General features: G+C 38.7%; 1 protein-coding gene across 1 annotated transcript in view; it reads left to right on the forward strand.

Moving 5' to 3' along the window:
* LOC129379652 (NACHT, LRR and PYD domains-containing protein 12-like) overlaps positions 1–15,867 on the forward strand; it is a gene marked incomplete at its 5' end in the record, with an annotated part of 94,447 nt that extends 78,580 nt beyond the window's left edge. The window contains 2 exons of the mRNA XM_055060448.1: positions 15,069–15,569; positions 15,657–15,867. Of these exons, the coding sequence (XP_054916423.1) occupies positions 15,069–15,569; positions 15,657–15,697 (542 nt within the window). The remainder of the gene's footprint in view (positions 1–15,068; positions 15,570–15,656) is intronic.
* Between the last annotated feature and the right edge of the window lie 2,103 nt (positions 15,868–17,970).

Below are 17,970 nucleotides of genomic sequence, written 5' to 3' on the forward strand. Positions count from 1 at the left end.
TTTAATCTTCAGGATTATTAGATTAGTGATGAAGAGCTGATGTTTCTTTGTTTTCTCTGAACAAATTATTTCATGTTTCTATTTCCTGGATTCAAACTTTGAGTTGTTTCCCAAAAAAAGATAGAAGATTAAACCATGATTTATCAGATATCCTGACTTAATTACACCTTGATTTGGTTTCTCAAAAGCAATAACACATATGTTGCATTTATCCAATTATCCACTTATGTGACAATTTATCCTCTGCCAATAACCTGGCAGAGGATAAATTGCTGTTCTTAGTTCATCCTGGTTCCCCAAACCCATCAGAAACCAAAGTGTTATCAGTGATTCACCATCTTGTCTGCATGTTTTGGTCTTTTTTCCCTCCTAAAATAAAATGCTGCAAATTTATGTTGATATTCAGTCATGTACTATTATAATTTTTAACATTATGATGGTAGAAAATACTATTATCAAGCTTAAAAAGATTTATGTCACAGTTTGTTTCTGAAGACTGATGTTCTAACTTTGTCTAATTACACAGTGAGGTTGTAAAAAACCTCTACATATGAAAAGCAACATGTTGACAATATAAAAAACAGGACATGTGGTATGAAAGAGGGAGAAATGATGGAGATATGAGGTGAGCAACGCAGCAACCTGGTGCTTTGCAGCAACCTGGTGCTTTGCAGCAACCTGGTACATTGCAGCAACCTGGTACATTGCAGCAACCTGGTACATTGCAGCAACCTGGTGCGTTGCAGCAACCTGGTGTGTTGCAGCAACCTGGTGCGTTGCAGCAACCTGGTACATTGCAGCAACCTGGTTCATTGCAGCAACCTGGTTCATTGCAGCAACCTGGGTTGTTCTGTGGGGGATGAGGGAGGGGAGTCGGCGACGCCAGCATCTCAGTGGGGAGCCAGACTCAGATGACAATAATTGTTCTCACTATTACACCTCAATGCCAACTCCAGACAGACAAACTTATGATCGGTGTCAGTTCCTGAGGTTTCAGGAACTGCAACTGAACTGTTCGTCTCAGAAAGAACCAGTTCTTGTTTGTGGTTCTGCTCACACAGCATCTGAGTCTGAATGTTCACAGCAAGGCATTTCCTTGTATAAGACAGGCAGCCTCTCAATGGGCAGAACAGCTGCCAATGTTTTCTGAATTGTATGATATACCAGATAACTGACAAGCCCAAAAAGCAGAAATCCTGTCATGAAAAACTGAGTTTTATCTTAAAATCCTCAACCAACAATATGGACAGACGGAGGGTTTTCCACTTCCCCCAGGGATTCATTATGTATAAATCCTGTTGGGTAAAAAAGGCTCTCCTTTGCAAATTCTCCTCATCAAACCCAGATCCATTGTTTACAATTTGGAAGATATGAAAGAGGATCCATAAGTGATAGTGCAAAACACAGAGCAAAACGCACAGCAGATGAAGAAGATAATAGGAGAATAAAAGCATAAAAGACAAATAAATAAACACTATCAGGCCCCCACATTATAATATTGACCTTCACTACTGATTTATAAATTTAAAGTTGTTAAATTGAGCAAATGGCTGGCATGATTATGATGATTTTTAATAGGAAATTGTTTGAAAATGTACATTTTGAGCAAATTATGCCTTCAATCATTCAATCCACTATTGGTTACTACTGTACCAACACTTGTTTTGTCTTGAGTCTGATGTTCTTCAATTCCTCATAATCTTCCATCAAAAGATGTTATTGGTTTGGTGTGAGGTTTGGTGAATGGAAATGATCTATTATAGCATCAGTGAGCCTGTGAGCGAACTCATGGTTTCTTTAAGACATTTGTTAACATAGAGTCATCTGATTTATTTAGGCCGGGCTCAAACTAAGTGAGTCACACCTCCTTAGTTTGGTTTGTTTTTATGAAATGGATAAAATTAGAATGAACTGATGGCGTTGTGTCAAGCTTGGCTTTATCTCTCATCCTGGATTTCTGAATCAGACTTTTGTAAAAGAGCTCTCCACCATTAAATTCATATGCAACAGTTTCCTGCTGCTTCCTTTCAATATAAAATATTTAATCCAACTCCTTCACTGGATTGGCAGTTTTGTGCGGGCCTGAATCACTGCCAACAAAAACACACAAAATATGCGTCCAGTTTTTCATTTTTCCTTGCTCTCTTTTTTTCCATCGTTTTCACTTTGACGCTCCATGGAGCTCCACTCATATCAACGTAGTCCATAAAAATGTTCTAGCTAGTTAGCCATCTGTTGCCAAGTGAATCATGATGATGTTGGTGGACGGCTGGAAAGAAGCTTCACCCAGAATACACTTGGATACAATATGGATGATCCACTTGTAACTTTGTGTCATAAAGTTAAATATACTAAAAAAATTAAGCCAGTCATGGAGCATTTTATAAAATATTTTTATTCAATATTTTACACCCACTATGTCATTAAAACCATGAGACAATGTCTTGGGCAACCTACTAAATAATTCAAATTCCTCTAATTCCCATCAGACGTGATAAAGGCTTGAATACGTCTCTATGGACTGATAGTAGAAGTGCAGCAGCTGATGGCAGCTTCCTCTGCCTCTCTGCTGTCTGACTGCATTCACCTGACACTGATATGAAGCAGAGAAGAAGAGCCAATCAGAGGAGGAGCAGCTGATCTTTTTCCAGCACTAATGATGTAAAGGATGATCAGAGTTGATGTGCAGATGAATGATGTGTGTTTCTTCTGCTGGTGAAGCTAGAAAGTGTGTGTGAGCTGATGTGGATTCAGCAGCATGGATCAGTGTGAGGACAGAGAGGAGGGAGTCCCTCCCTCTAAAACCACTCTGTGTGGGGAAGATGAGAGTCAGAGCAAAGGTCAGAGGTGAGGTCACCATCTCTAACTGTCCACAGCCCTTTTCACACAGCGTTCACTATATCAGGCCAGAACAGACGTGGTGATGAAGCTGCTGCTGCTCCTCTTTGCTGATTAAGTTTTAATCATCATGTTTCTGTCAGGATCCATCAGAGACTCAAACCAGAACCAGAACCAGAACCCAGCTGTGTCTCCTTTAAGAGCAACTGGTCAAAGAATAAACCCCCTGACTTTAAATCTCCTGGATCTCCACCATCAGAGAGGTGAGCTGTTTCTAACTGCTGTAACTTCTGTTTATATCTGTTATTGTGGCCATGTGATGATAAGTTCTGTTGGGTTCTGTTGTAATAGGAACATTAGATTGAGTATCAGGTTATTTTCTTTTAATATGTCACATCAATACATTGATGTCTCTATATTTACATGGTCCAATAATCAACTTAGGAACTTTGTATCATGAACTTTATTGGTCTCTATCAGAACCAAATATGTGTATTTTGGGTTTTTGGTGACTAGATGGGACAATGGCCTCCAGTATAAGAACCAAGAAGTGACAGGTGTTGAACCTTGAAAAGCATACAAGTTATTGACTGCTGTGGTGGAGACATTCTTAACGCTGTTGTCATGTTTACTGGATTAATTGGATTTTGTTCACAAATGGTTTCATTTGACTGGAATAAATTTAGAATCTGAACAACAAAGAAGATCTCTGGGATTAACTTTACATGCAATCAACAGGTATAAAATTAGCTGCTCAGCACGTCTTAACAAAACAGCAACAATTAACTAGCTCAGTATTAAACTGGCTACTACAGTCTCCAATGGCTGCAATGAAGTTCAACTGGATTGTTGGTGAATTAATAAAAGATCTTTGGAGTGTTAATCATGTCTGTTTAGATCCACAGTCTCTATCCATAGCTTTTCCAGGTCCATCTAGTTAACATAGGTCTAGAAATCCCATCTGATTTCCAGATGTTTTCCTTGATATCAAATAAACAATCATTCATGTAGTGATAATCCTCTCTATAGGCAACCAGAACTAAAACATTACTGCTGATGAATAACAGGAAACAAAATATCCAACCAGAATAAACTCACTTTTTTGTTTTAACCTCTAAAATATAAAATATAAAGAACAAGGAAAATCCTCAATCAGGACATAAACTATAATGTTGACATGACCTTTGAACCACACATTTAACTGAATTTTATTCTATTTTGCATCAACTTAATTTTTCCAAATGAAACAGTCCCATTTATTTAATCAAATATTATTAACACACAAACAAAAAGGCAGAAGTGAATTTAATGTCTAGGTTGATATTAATATTGTTGTCTAAATCTGATGAATGATTAATGTTGAAAGAAAAATATTAACATGTATTTTGTGATTCCTATTTCAAACATCACCCAAAATCTCACAAACAGATATTTCTGCTCTTTAAACAAGATGGACATTATTAAGGAGGATCAATGATCAGGAACGTGTTGGAGGATTAAACTGGTTCTGATGGGAATCATTTAGAACATGAAGTTGATGAAGTTCTGTTGTGTCTCAAACCTCTTTATTTTACAAGGAGTCAAAATAAAAATGATTTTTAAATCAAACCTCCACAGAAAATTCATAGTGGATGTTTTTCTATCAGGATCCATCATAGACTGAAACCAAAACCAGAACCAGAACCAGAACCAGAACCCAGCTGTGTCTCCTTTAAGAGCGACTGGTCAATGAATCATCCCATTCACTTTAAATCTCCTGGATCTCCATCATCAGAGAGGTGAGCTGTATCTAATTGCTGTAACTCTGGAAACTGAACCAGTAAGAACTCAGATGGTTCCAGTTATATTTCCAGAGGTTTGATCCATTATCTACAGAAATCAGCTGCTCTGTTCTCATAAAAACACCTTCATATCTTTATCTCTGCATGTTGATGATGATGTTCGGTTGCTTCCTGGTTCCATGTCAGACTAACAGTGGATCACATTTCCACTGGAAAATACCTGGTAAAGCCATTCTGGTCCATCAGGACTTGGTTCCTGTGTGCATTGTGAGAGCAGTTCAGCAGGGAAGGAAAGCTTCATGATGTGGTTGGTGAGATCTGCTGGAACTCAACCAAACTGAGCTGACTCACTTCATGGACCTTTACCTTCTGATTGTCTCTGTGTGGACAGATACAATGTGAGCTCACTGGCTTCCAGGGATCTACTGGATCCATTTCAAAATCCCACATGGACATACCCACATATTTCAGACCTCCTCCATGTCCACATCACCTCAGATCTAGTCATCAGAACCTGATGGATGTCCCACACTGTCCTGAAGACTTGTGTGAACAGAGCCTTCACTTCCACTGTCCCCAAGCTCTGGGAAACTGTCTCCACCAGCATCAGATCTGTTGACAGTTTGGACTGTTTGAAGTCCAACTTCAAAATCAACTTTTTAAAATGTCTACTGGTTTATTCTAGTGTTACTTTTCTTCATCTTTGTAGTTCATTTTCCTCTTTCTTAAGTCTTTGTATTGTGTTTAAGTGACGGTCTGTTTTTCTGCCTTAAGGGCTTTTATTGTGAAACGTTTGATGATTTAATGTTACCTGTTGGATGAATATTTCCTAACTTCCTCATTGTTCCTGGTACCTCCACAGAGTGGACCAGCAGAGCTCAGAGGTTCCCAGGGGTCCATCTGCCCAGCAGCATCGAACACAGTTGGACTCCATATTTATGGTCTGTATATGAACAACAAATACTTTCCATGAGTTCTGTTCAAAGTCACCTTCACGCTGCACTTTGTAGACCAGAGGACTGTCAGTCTGTCCAACATCCATCTGGTGTTTGGCTCCATGATTTCACTCTGATGTTTCCTTTATCTATTATTCTGTTCCAGCTGCTGGAGGACAACATTGTTACTTTTGTGAAGAAAGAACTGAAGAAGATCCAAAAAGTTCTGAGTCTAAATTATCCAGAACATTCAGAGAGTCAGAGAGATGATGAGGTGTTGGAAGGTGATGATGAAGAGCAGAGGAGGAGCAGCAGAGAGGCAGTGATGAAGATCACACTGAACTTCCTGAGTAGGATGAAGGAGGAAAAGCTGGCAGACCGCCTGGAGAGCAGTAAGAGGATTTCTATGAAGATTTGACCTGATGAATAAATCACACATTTACTGATGTTTGAAGAGATGGAATAATGTTTATAACATCATCTTCTGAAAATAATTTTGTTTAGTTACTGATTTTATTATTTATCTTATTTTAGAACATTTTGCTGCAGTTTGTCAACATCAACTTAAATCTGGTCTGAAGAAGAAGTTCCAGTCTGTGTTTGAGGGGATTGCTAAAGCAGGAAGTCCAACCCTTCTGAACCAGATCTACACAGAGCTCTACATCACAGAGGCAGGAACTGGAGAGATCAATGATGAACATGAGGTCAGACAGATTGAAACAGCATCCAGGAAACCACACAGACCAGAAACAACAGTCAGACAAGAAGACATCTTTAAAGTCCCACCTGGAAGAGATCAACCAATCAGAACAGTGATGACAAAGGGAGTGGCTGGCATTGGGAAAACAGTCCTAACACAGAAGTTCACTCTGGACTGGGCTGAAGACAAAGCCCACCAGAACATCCAGTTCATATTTCCATTCACGTTCAGAGAGCTGAATGTGCTGAAAGAGAAAAAGTTCAGCTTGATGGAACTTGTTCATCATTTCTTTAGTGAAACCAAAGAAATCTGCAGCTTTGAACTTCCAGGTTCTGTTCATCTTTGATGGCTTGGATGAGAGTCGACTTCCACTGGACTTCCACAACAAGGAGATCCTGACTGATGCTACAGAGTCCACCTCAGTGGATGTTCTGCTGACAAACCTCATCAGGGGGAAACTGCTTCCCTCTGCTCCTCTGGATAACCACACGACCTGCAGCAGCCAATCAGATTCCTCCTCAGTGTGTTGGCATGGTGACAGAGGTCAGAGGATTCAATGACCCTCAGAAGGAGGAGTACTTCAGGAAGAGATTCAGAGATGAGAACCAGGCCAGCAGGATCATCTCCCACATGAAGACATCACAAAGTCTCCACATCATGTGCCACATCCCAGTCTTCTGCTGGATCACTGCTACAGTTCTGGAGGATGTGTTGGAGACCAGAGAGGGAGGAGAGCTGCCCAGAACCCTGACTGAGATGTACATCCACTTCCTGGTGGTTCAGACCAAAGTGAAGAAGGTCAAGTATGATGGAGGAGCTGAAACAGATCCACACTGGAGTCCAGAGAGCAGGAAGATGATTGAGTCTCTGGGAAAACTGGCTTTTGATCAGCTGCAGAAAGGAAACCTGATCTTCTATGAATCAGACCTGACAGAGTGTGGCATCGAAATCAGAGCAGCCTCAGTGTACTCAGGAGTGTTCACACAGATCTTTAAAGAGGAGAGACGTCTGTACCAGGACAAGGTGTTCTGCTTCGTCCATCTGAGTGTTCAGGAGTTTCTGGCTGCTCTTCATGTTCATCTGACCTTCATCAACTCTGGAGTCAACCTGATGGAAGAAACACAAACATCTAAGAAATCTTCATCAGTTAATAAATCTGACCTCAAATCTCTCCACCAGAGAGCTGTTGACCAGGCCTTACAGAGTCCAAAGGGACATCTGGACTTGTTCCTTCGTTTCCTCCTGGGACTTTCACTGCAGACCAATCAGAGACTCTTACAAGGTCTGGTGACACAAACAGGAAGTAGCTCACAGACCAATCAGGAAACAGTTCAGTACATCAAAGAGAAAATCAGTGAGAATGTGTCTGCAGAGAAAAGCATCAATCTGTTCCACTGTCTGAATGAACTGAATGATCGTTCTCTAGTGGAGGAGATCCAACAGTCTCTGAGTTCAGGAAGTCTCTCCACAGATAAAGTGTCTCCTGCTCAGTGGTCAGCTCTGGGTTTCATCTTAGTGTCATCAGGAAAAGATCTGGATGTGTTTGACCTGAAGAAATACTCTGCTTCAGAGGAGGTTCTTCTGAGGCTGCTGCCAGTGGTTAAAGCCTCCAACAAAGCTCTGTAAGGACACACATTGTTAATGCAGTTATTTTGATAGAAATATGCTAATTATGAGTTAAACATTCATGTTTTAATTTAAGTATTGCTGCATCATCTCTTCAAAGTGTCCCATTGGGCGGTTGTGCAAAAAAGAAACAGACTTCCTACAGCAGCTTGACATAGTGTTACATATTAAAGCAGCAAAAGTCCTCCACTGTAAAAATTGAAATTGGATTAATGTAGTTAATTCTGGAATTTTATGATGCTCTTTCTAACCTCTTTGTTACCTGCAATTCAGCCCTTTAAGGCTGGAGGTAGAATAACTGTAGAATGAACGAGTTCATAACAAATGCAAAGGTTGTGTAAAATAAGATAGTTCCTTTTCTGTCCAATGAAAACATTGTTGTTTTGAAAGATCATACATTTTTTGTTTTATGAATTGTTTAATAACAGATTTTCCTCCCTGTCTCCTCAGACTGAGTTACTGTAACCTCTCAGAGAGAAGCTGTGAAGCTCTGTCCTCAGTTCTCAGCTCCCAGTCCTGCAGTCTCAGAGAACTGGACCTGAGTAACAACAACCTGCAGGATTCAGGAGTGAAGCTTCTCTTTGCTGGACTGAAGAGTCCAAACTGCAACCTGGAAACTCTCAGGTAAATGTTCTCAATCCTGGTGAAACCAGATTTCTGTCCATTACCTGCTATAAGATATTATGTACATTTTATTTCAGTATCAGATTATAACATCAGTAGACGTCTGACTGTGATGAGGCTAATCATGCTAAGTCTTGACACATAAACTCAGCTGGTTTTCATTTATTCCAGGCTGAAAGAACCAAGAAGAGAGGAATGTAGAAAGATGGAGATCAGGCTTTACCTGTTAGTGTAACGCTGGACACTTGATAGATTGTTGCATCCTCAGAGTACAAAGAAGCATTATTGCAGATTCTTCCTCCAACCAGTTGTTGGACTTTCTCATTTATTTTACAAAGAAAAAATTTTGATTTTTATTACCTACAGAAGGAAATACAGTTTTATTTCTTATTACTTTTTATTAACAGGTGCAACTCCAATTTCTTGAGTGTTTTCATCCTGTGAAAATATCCAGTTCAGACCTTGGGTTCTACCTCAATGTTCTCATTTTCTCACCATGTGATGAATTGTGTGTCTGCAGCTTATCAGGCTGTTTGGTCTCAGAGGAAGGCTGTGCTTCTCTGGCCTCAGCTCTGACCTCCAACCCCTCCCATCTGAAAGAGTTGGACCTGAGCTACAATCATCCAGGAGACTCAGGAGTGAAGCTGCTGTCGGCTGGACTGAAGGATCCACACTGGAGACTGGAAGCTCTCAGGTATGGAGGAACCTGCTGCAGGAGCAGAGAAGGTCTGATAGAGGAGGAAGAGGGAGAAATGTCTTTAGTCAGTCTGCTGGGAAACATTTAGTTTGAAGTTTAAAATGTATTATGCTAATTCAGTATCTGTCTTGTTTTTATTACATTTAAATAATAAATATTGCTGGTATTTTTGGCTATGTAAGTTTGCAATCAAAATCCAATTAAAAATTGTAGGTACATTGTTTCCTAGTCTGCTGCTATCAGGTGATGAGTAAAAGAGAGACAGACTCTCATATGCGACTATTCATAATGTTACAAGTTGAAGCAGCAGAAATACTCTACTTTCTATTGAAAATGTCACTGAATTTATGCAGTTTCTTGTAGATTTTAATATTTCTCTCTTCAGTGTCCTTGTTGCCTGTAGGTCAGTTCTTCAAGTCTTGAGTCCCAACTATAGAATAAACCAGTTTATAATAAAGATATTATAAAGTTTTGAAAAATATTACCTTCAATCAGTCCAAGAAGAATATTGTTGACTGTAAAGTAACACAAACATTTGATGGATTAATAACATATTTTCCTCGTTGTCTCCTCAGACTGAGTGTCTGTAACCTCTCAGAGAGAAGCTGTGAAGCTCTGTCCTCAGTTCTCAGCTCCCAGTCCTCCAGTCTCAGAGAACTGGACCTGAGTAACAACAACCTGAAGGATTCAGGAGTGAAGCTTCTCTCTGCTGGACTGAAGAGTCCAAACTGCAACCTGGAAACTCTCAGGTAAAATGTTCTCAGTCCTGATGTAACCAGATTTCTGTCCATTACCTGCTATAAAATATAAAGTAAATTTTATTCCAATATCAGATTATAACATCTGTAGATGTCTGACTGTGACGAGGCTAATCATGCTAAGTCTTGACACTTAAACTCAGCTGGTTTTCATTTATTCCAGGGTGAAAGAACCAAGAAGAGAGGAATGTAGAAAGATGGAGATCAGGCTTTAACTGTTAGTGTAACGCTGGACACTTGACAGATTGTTGCATCATCAGAGTACAAAGAAGCATTATTGCAGATTCTTCCTCCAACCAGTTGTTAGACTTTCTCACCCATTTTATAAGTGACAAATTCAGATTTTTATTAACTACAGAATGAAGTAAAGTTTTATTACTTTTTAATGTTATTAACAGGTGAATCTCCAGTTTCTTGAGAGTTTTCCTCTCATGAAAATATCCAGTTCAGATCTTGGTCTCTACCTCAATGTTGTCATTTTCTCATCATGTGATGAATTGTGTGTCTGTAGTTTATCAGGCTGTTTGGTCTCAGAGGAAGGCTGTGCTTCTCATACTTTCAGAGACAATAGAGCAGCTACTCAGTCTAAAGTACAACTGAAAAACCAACCAGTTGAGCAATATTTAACAGTCATGTTCTCTGTACCCTAAACTATAGATTAGTTAATAAATCTCATAACACTTATTATGTCAATAATGTCCAGTAAAAGAGGGAAACATTCATTCAAAGTCACTTTCAGATTGCATCAAAATCAACAATCCTGAGTTTCTAAATCTAAACTTTCTGAGAGCAGCTTGTTGATTAATGCTGATTCTGATTGGCTGGTTCTGATTGGCTGATTCTGATTGGCTGGTTCTGACATAGTTGAGTAATTCTGCAGAACAAAGGAGGAGGGAGAGGAGATTGATTATCATTATATTTATTTCTTTGTCCTAAATTATCTTTTATATTTGGGCATAGCGACAGTTTTAATATGTGAATTTTTGTTGTTGTTGTCATTTTTTACATTACCTGCTGCAGCTTTAAGCAGTGAGTTCACTGCAGGTGGAGGTTTAGCAGCACCATGTCTGTGAAATATAACTACCAGTAATGAATAGTGAAGGTTCAACAGCGAGAGGAGAACCAGCATCTTTCACTGCCAGCTTGAAGACTTTTTCTAGTTATTTCTGACCGTGATCCTAATCCAGGTGACTGTTGGTAGTTGAGCTGTTTTACCTGCTGTCTGGTCGTTCAGGATGTCATTTTGTTCCTGCATTGAGCCTCAATGTAGCCAAACTCTGTCAACTGCATGTTTTTAAATACCATATTAGATTAATTGTATTGATGCATTTTAACATGCTTCACCTCCGAGGTAATTTCCCGCTGCAATACACAAACTTCCCCACTCACTATCAGAGTGTTATAGTTATTCATGTCAGGATTTGTTGCTGTGCAGTGAGAAGGAAAGATGAGATGAGCTGCACATGCAGGCTGAGAAGTGAGATACAGGTGATCAGCAACAGGAGACAGTGATCAGTGATCAGCGATGAGACACTTTTTTACAGAAATCAGCTGATTATGATAGGTAACCGATCAATCAACTGACCTCTAATTAATTCATAAATATCATGTTAGGAAGGTCTAAGGATGGCATGCTCTTATTTTGCAGAACAAACTTTGGGATTAAATGGACTGTACAACTTTGCAAACAGCAGCCCATTAAAAGGGTTCTTTTAATGGGTTCTAGGATTCTTTCACCTGGTGCTTAATGTACCTAGGAAACCAAACCATCTACTGATATTTACTAATTATTTATCGGTACATTGTTTCCTAGTCTGCTGCTAGCAGGTGATGAGAAAAAGAGAGAGACTCTCATATGCAACTATTTATGATGTTACATGTTGAAGCAGCAGAAATTCTCTACTTTCTATTGAAATTGTCACTGAATTAATGCAGTTTATTGTAGATTTTAATATTTCTCTTGCCAGTGTCCTTGTTGCCTGTAGTTCAGTTCTTCAAGTCTTGAGTCCCAACTATAGAATAAATTAGTTCAAAATAAAGATATCATAAAGTTTTGAAAAATATGACCTATTCTTCAATAAATCCAAGAAGAATATATTTACTGCAAAGCAACACAAACATTTGATGGATTAATAACAGATTTTCCTCCCTGTCTCCTCAGACTGAGTGTCTGTAACCTCTCAGAGAGAAGCTGTGAAGCTCTGTCCTCAGTTCTCAGCTCCCAGTCCTCCAGTCTCAGAGAACTGGACCTGAGTAACAACAACCTGCAGGATTCAGGAGTGAAGCTTCTCTCTGCTGGACTGAAGAGTCCAAACTGCAACCTGGAAACTCTCAGGTAAAATGTTCTCAATCCTGGTGAAACCAGATTTCTGTCCATTACCTGCTATAAGATATTATGAACATTTTATTTCAGTATCAGATTATAACATCAGTAGATGTCTGACTGTGATGAAGCTAATCATGCTAAGTCTTGACACATAAACTCAGCTGGTTTTCATTTATTCCAGGCTGAAAGAACCAAGAAGAGAGGAATGTAGAAAGATGGAGATCAGGCTTTACCTGTTAGTGTAACGCTGGACACTTGATAGATTGTTGCATCCTCAGAGTACAAAGAAGCATTAATGCAGATTCTTCCTCCAACCAGTTGTTGGACTTTATCATCCATTTTACAAATAAATTTTTTCGATTTTTATTACCTACAGAAGGAAATACAGTTTTATTTCTTATTACTTTTTATTAACAGGTGCAACTCCAATTTCTTGAGTGTTTTCATCCTGTGAAAATATCCAGTTCAGACCTTGGGTTCTACCTCAATGTTCTCATTTTCTCATCATGTGATGAATTGTTTGTCTGCAGCTTATCAGGCTGTTTGGTCTCAGAGGAAGGCTGTGCTTATCTGGCCTCAGCTCTGACCTCCAACCCCTCCCATCTGAAAGAGTTGGACCTGAGCTACAATCATCCAGGAGACTCAGGAGTGAAGCTGCTGTCGGCTGGACTGAAGTTTCCACACTGGAGACTGGAAGCTCTCAGGTATGGAGGAACCTGCTGCAGGAGCAGAGAAGGTCTGATAGAGGAGGAAGAGGGAGAAATGTCTTTAGTCAGTCTGCTGGGAAATATTTAGTTTGAAGATTAAAATTGATTATGCTAATTCAGTATTTGTCTTGTATTTATTTCAGTTAAATTATAAATATCGCTGGTAATTTTGGCTTTGTAAGTTTGCAAACTACATCCAATTAGAAACTAGAAGAATATTTCACATGGTTCTGAATGAACCTGGGAAACCAACCCATCTACTGGAACCACAATAACATGGTATTCAGAGCAGCAGGGGGCCAAATATAGCTCCATGTGGAACCAAGAGGTTGGAGAGAGAAAATCAGTTGAAACTGTTTCCTATCAGAGTTCAGTTTGTCTCTCTGTCTTCACAAACCAGGAGCATCATGGGCTGGGCGGGGCTTCCACTGATGGATCTACTGAGGAAATACTAGAAGCTGATTGGCTGATGGACAGGAAGTTAAAATATGAAGATTAATAACATCATAGATCAGATATTATTGGTGTTGTGTATAGATGTAGTGCTGGATCACATGGTGTTATTAGTGATTATAGATCAGCTGTTGCTCACCTGGTGACTTTAGTCAGTGATGATGGAGGAGGTTTAGTTTTTACTGATCACTTTAAGCTTTTATGTTTTTATCTCTGATCTTTGTTTAAACCTGTTAATCTGGTTTTAATGCTTTTGGACACAAATATCTGTTTTCCACTGATGTTCTGGATCTTTGATGATATTGAGGGAAATAATTAGTAATAAAGAGACATGGCTGAGAGCAAATATAGATTTTAGAATAAGATTAAATGTTTCAGTGACAGAAAGAAAGAAACAAGAAACATAAATAGAGGAACTGATCAAGAAAGATATAATTATTAGCAATAACATGTAGTAACTTTAATGCATATGGAATATAATGGGATGGAAACAGAAAACTGAAAGTAACTGAAAGAGCAGAAGAACATTTAGAGATACGAACTGATGATGTTTGAATGATGGAAAAGAGACAAAAGATGTTGATGAAGGAAACGGATCAGTTCTTGATTTAACACTCGTGTTTAGGAAGATTCAGCTGATTGTGGAAAATTCTTCTGACTAAGAACGTGAGGAGAGCCTGGCTAAATAGGAACTGGAAATAATAATGAATTTATTCTGATTCAACTTCTTCAAACTGTCACATCACTCATTCAGGAGTCTAAGGAGTTCAGCTGTTAGATTCCTGTGATGATTTACTGAGGATAGAAACATTAAAACCATGTTGGATGGAGCTTCAGACCAATCAGCCCCCAGAAGCAAAGAGGAGAAGAAAAGCAGCTCCATGGTGATCAGATGGATGTTTAAAGATCTCAGAGTGAAATAAATACATTCAGATTTAAAGCAAACCTTAAAATATAAAACACATGAAAAAGTAAAGAAAACTATTCATAAGGCAAAGAGATTTAGAAGTTTAGTAGATCCATCTATGTGACAGTTTATGTCCACCAGGGGGCGACATCTGGAAAATGATCAAAAGTATGAATAAAATCAGGGAATATAAGAAATCCCTTGTTTTCCAGAAGGAAGGAAGAATTGAAGTGAATGATGAGGAAAAAGTAGAAAATGTAAAAATGAGAGCAGAAACTGGTTCAGATCCAAAGTTCTGATAAATTTACTAGGAAAGATAAAAAGACAAGATCAGCTCATCCAGAACTTCTGCAGTGGAGGGAGGATTACTTTCACAATCCATTACTGCAGCTGCTGGATTCAGGATGCTTCTTCTTCTTCTTGGGCTCATTGTAAATGTGTGCAGCGCCACCTGGTGGTGCTGGTTGGTAGAGGACGTGCTGAAAGAGATTGATGGTCTGACCCCCTCCTCCTTTCAGGGTGGAGCCTGCTGGAGGCCCATTCTTGACTCCAGGTCCATGGAGACTGAAGAGATGTAAGTGTGTTTTTCATCTGATTCATGACAACAAATCAGCTCACATTCAACCATCTTTCAAACTGTCACATCACTCATTCAGCAGTCAAAGTGTCAATAAATGATCAATAACTGCAGCTGGATTGTGTTTGTTCTCCATCAGATTCCTGTCAACTCACCATCGACACAAACACAGTGAACAGAAAACTCAAACTGTCTGAAGACAACAGGAAGGTGACATGGGTGGAGGAGCTTCAGTCATATCCTGATCATCCAGACAGATTTGATAACTGGCCTCAGCTGCTGTGTAGAACTGGTCTGACTGGTCGCTGTTACTGGGAGGTCGAGTGGAGAGGAAGAGTTGATATATCAGTGAGTTACAGAAGAATCAAGAGGAAAGGAATCAGTGGAGACTGTTGGTTTGGACATAATGATAATTCCTGGAGTCTGAGCTGCTCTGATCGTCATGGTTACTTTGTCTGGCACAATAACTGTTCAACTGGTCTCTCCTCCTCCTCTGACTCTAACAGAGTAGCAGTGTATGTGGACTGTCCTGCTGGCATTCTGTCCTTCTACAGAGTCTCCTCTGACTCACTGATCCTCCTCCACACCTTCAACACCACATTCACTGAACCTCTGATTCCTGGATTTGGAGTCTGGTTCAGTTCTGGTTCCTCAGTGTTTCTGAGCTGATTTGAGTCTAAAGAGTCTAAAGATTTTCATCCTGCTAGAAAATCTCACTGATTAAAAGATAGTTCAGTCTCTATATGTCTGTTTCATTCAGAAACATAATTTCATGGATCCAATCTGTTTCTTGGTTAAACTTTTCTACACAACCCGGGGATTATTCCAGGATTATTCCAGGATTATAACTGGATCAACATGTTTTATCATTTTCCAGTCAAAAATTCACAATGAATCTCAGGATGTTTTTTTTTCTCTCTTGATTTTTTACCTTTCATTTATCATCAGACTCTTTGAATGTACTGCAGTTTTTCTCAATTACTGAATATTTTTTGTTTCTGTTATCTCCTATATTTTTAAATTCATCTTGGATTCAAATGTTATTTTTGTATATTTACTGCAGTTGTACTTCATGTGTTTTATTGAACAATGAACATTTTATTTATTTGCTGCTCATCCTCTTCTGTTCCTGTTTAAATGTCAGTAGATTATTTTTCAATTTCAACTCTGACTTGTAATTTACATTTAAACATTCCCATATTGAAACATTTTAAAATAAATATTTAGTTATTTTTTCTTTCTTTCTTAAAAATGTTTTCTATGTTTCATAAGTTTCAATATAATCTCAACAATTCCCCCTTTTTGAAGTATTTTCTATATGGAAATACATCAATCAAAGTCCACTACTGCAAATAAAAATTCAGATGGAACAGATTCATCATTGTACCTTCAAACAAATCCTTAGTATTCAATGCTAAGTTTTCTTTCTCCATTTCACTGTTCCAGGTATCTTTTATACATGATAGTTTATTTTTCTACATCCAACACCTTAGTTTCGCTACTATTGTTACTGTTTTTATATTTGATCAATTAACCTGGTGTCTTCAAAGAATTGCTACCTATCATAACGTTTTGTCAAATTTCACAAGGTAGAACATTCTGATTGAGTCCTTGGAAACTTTTTCTCCTTCCAGTCCTTTAAAGATGGAAGCTGAGATTATTGCAGGATTATTCCAGGATTTGTTTCCAGTCGAAGCTTCACACTGAATATCAAGATGTTTTTTCTCTTATTTTGTCCTTTTATTCATCAGTTTTCATTGAAATATTGATCAGTTTTTCTCAATCTGATCATTTTCTGTTTCTATCGGCTCCTATCTTTCTCAACATGTCAGATTTGAATATTAAATCTTCCTTTTGTAAATTTGCTGCAGTTTTTCTTCATGTGTTTTAAATAAAAACATTTTTCTTCAGCATTTGGTTCATTTGCTGCTCATTTTGTTCTTTTCCTGTTCAAATTTAAATATTTGCATTAAAACATTTTTTCATCAACTCTGCCTTTCAGAAAGTCCTAATTAAAGTAAAACATTCCCATCCCATGAAGGTCAGAGGTCAATGCTTTGAAGCATAAAGTGGGAAAATCTTAATATTTTCTGTTTCATTCAGAACTTCTACCTGAAACTCAGAACCTGCAGAACATTTTTCTCTTTGGAGAAAAATCTCAGGAACTGGAAGATCAGAGCAGAACGAAAACTGGAGATCAGTGTTGGACAGAAAAGGTCTGATCGCTGCATCTCTGCTATATTTTACATCTGATAACAAAAAGTAAACCTGTTTTTAGCTGAGAATAAATTAACATGAATATGACCCGCCACAGCGCCAATGTGGGCCACACCTGATTCAACCCAACGTGGAAAATAAAGGATTTAATTGGAAATCCCAAAACACAGTAAAATAAACAGCAGGTTGTGATTAAAATGCAGTTTGTTGCAGAGGTTCAAACTTCCTGATGGTGACCTCTCTTCCGTCCCTCAGCTTATCTGACCTCTTTTAATCCTCACTGCAGTGTTAGACTGGAGCTAATCTCTCAGATTAAACAGATTAACTCTGTTTAATCAACAGGAACCAAACTGGAAATGCAGAGCAGACCAGAACCAGAAGACCTGAGAGGTTGGGAAGGTTGATACAACAGCAGATCTTTGATGTATTGTGGTGCTAAACCGTTCAGTGATTTAGCACCACAATATTTTAACAGTATTTTAAAGTCTATTCTTTGAGCTACAGGGAGCCAGTGGAGGGACTTTAAAACTGGTGTTATGTGCTCTATCTTTCTAGTTTTAATGAGAACACGAGCAGCAGCGTTCTGGATCAACAGCATCTTCACAGGCCTGTCCAACAAATCAATCAAACTGCTGCAGCTGATCCAGAACGCTGCTGCTCGCGTTCTCATTAAAACCAGGAAAATAACACCAGTTTTAAAGTCCCTCCACTGGCTCCCTGTAGCTCAAAGAATAGACTTTAAAATACTGTTGTTAGTTTACACATCACTGAACGGTTTATATTTGAAACAATACATCAAAGATCTGCTGTTGTATCAACCTTCC

This window comes from Poeciliopsis prolifica, unplaced genomic scaffold, assembly GCF_027474105.1.
Source record: "Poeciliopsis prolifica strain line A6 unplaced genomic scaffold, Auburn_PproV2 SCAFFOLD059, whole genome shotgun sequence".
NCBI lineage: Eukaryota > Metazoa > Chordata > Actinopteri > Cyprinodontiformes > Poeciliidae > Poeciliopsis > Poeciliopsis prolifica.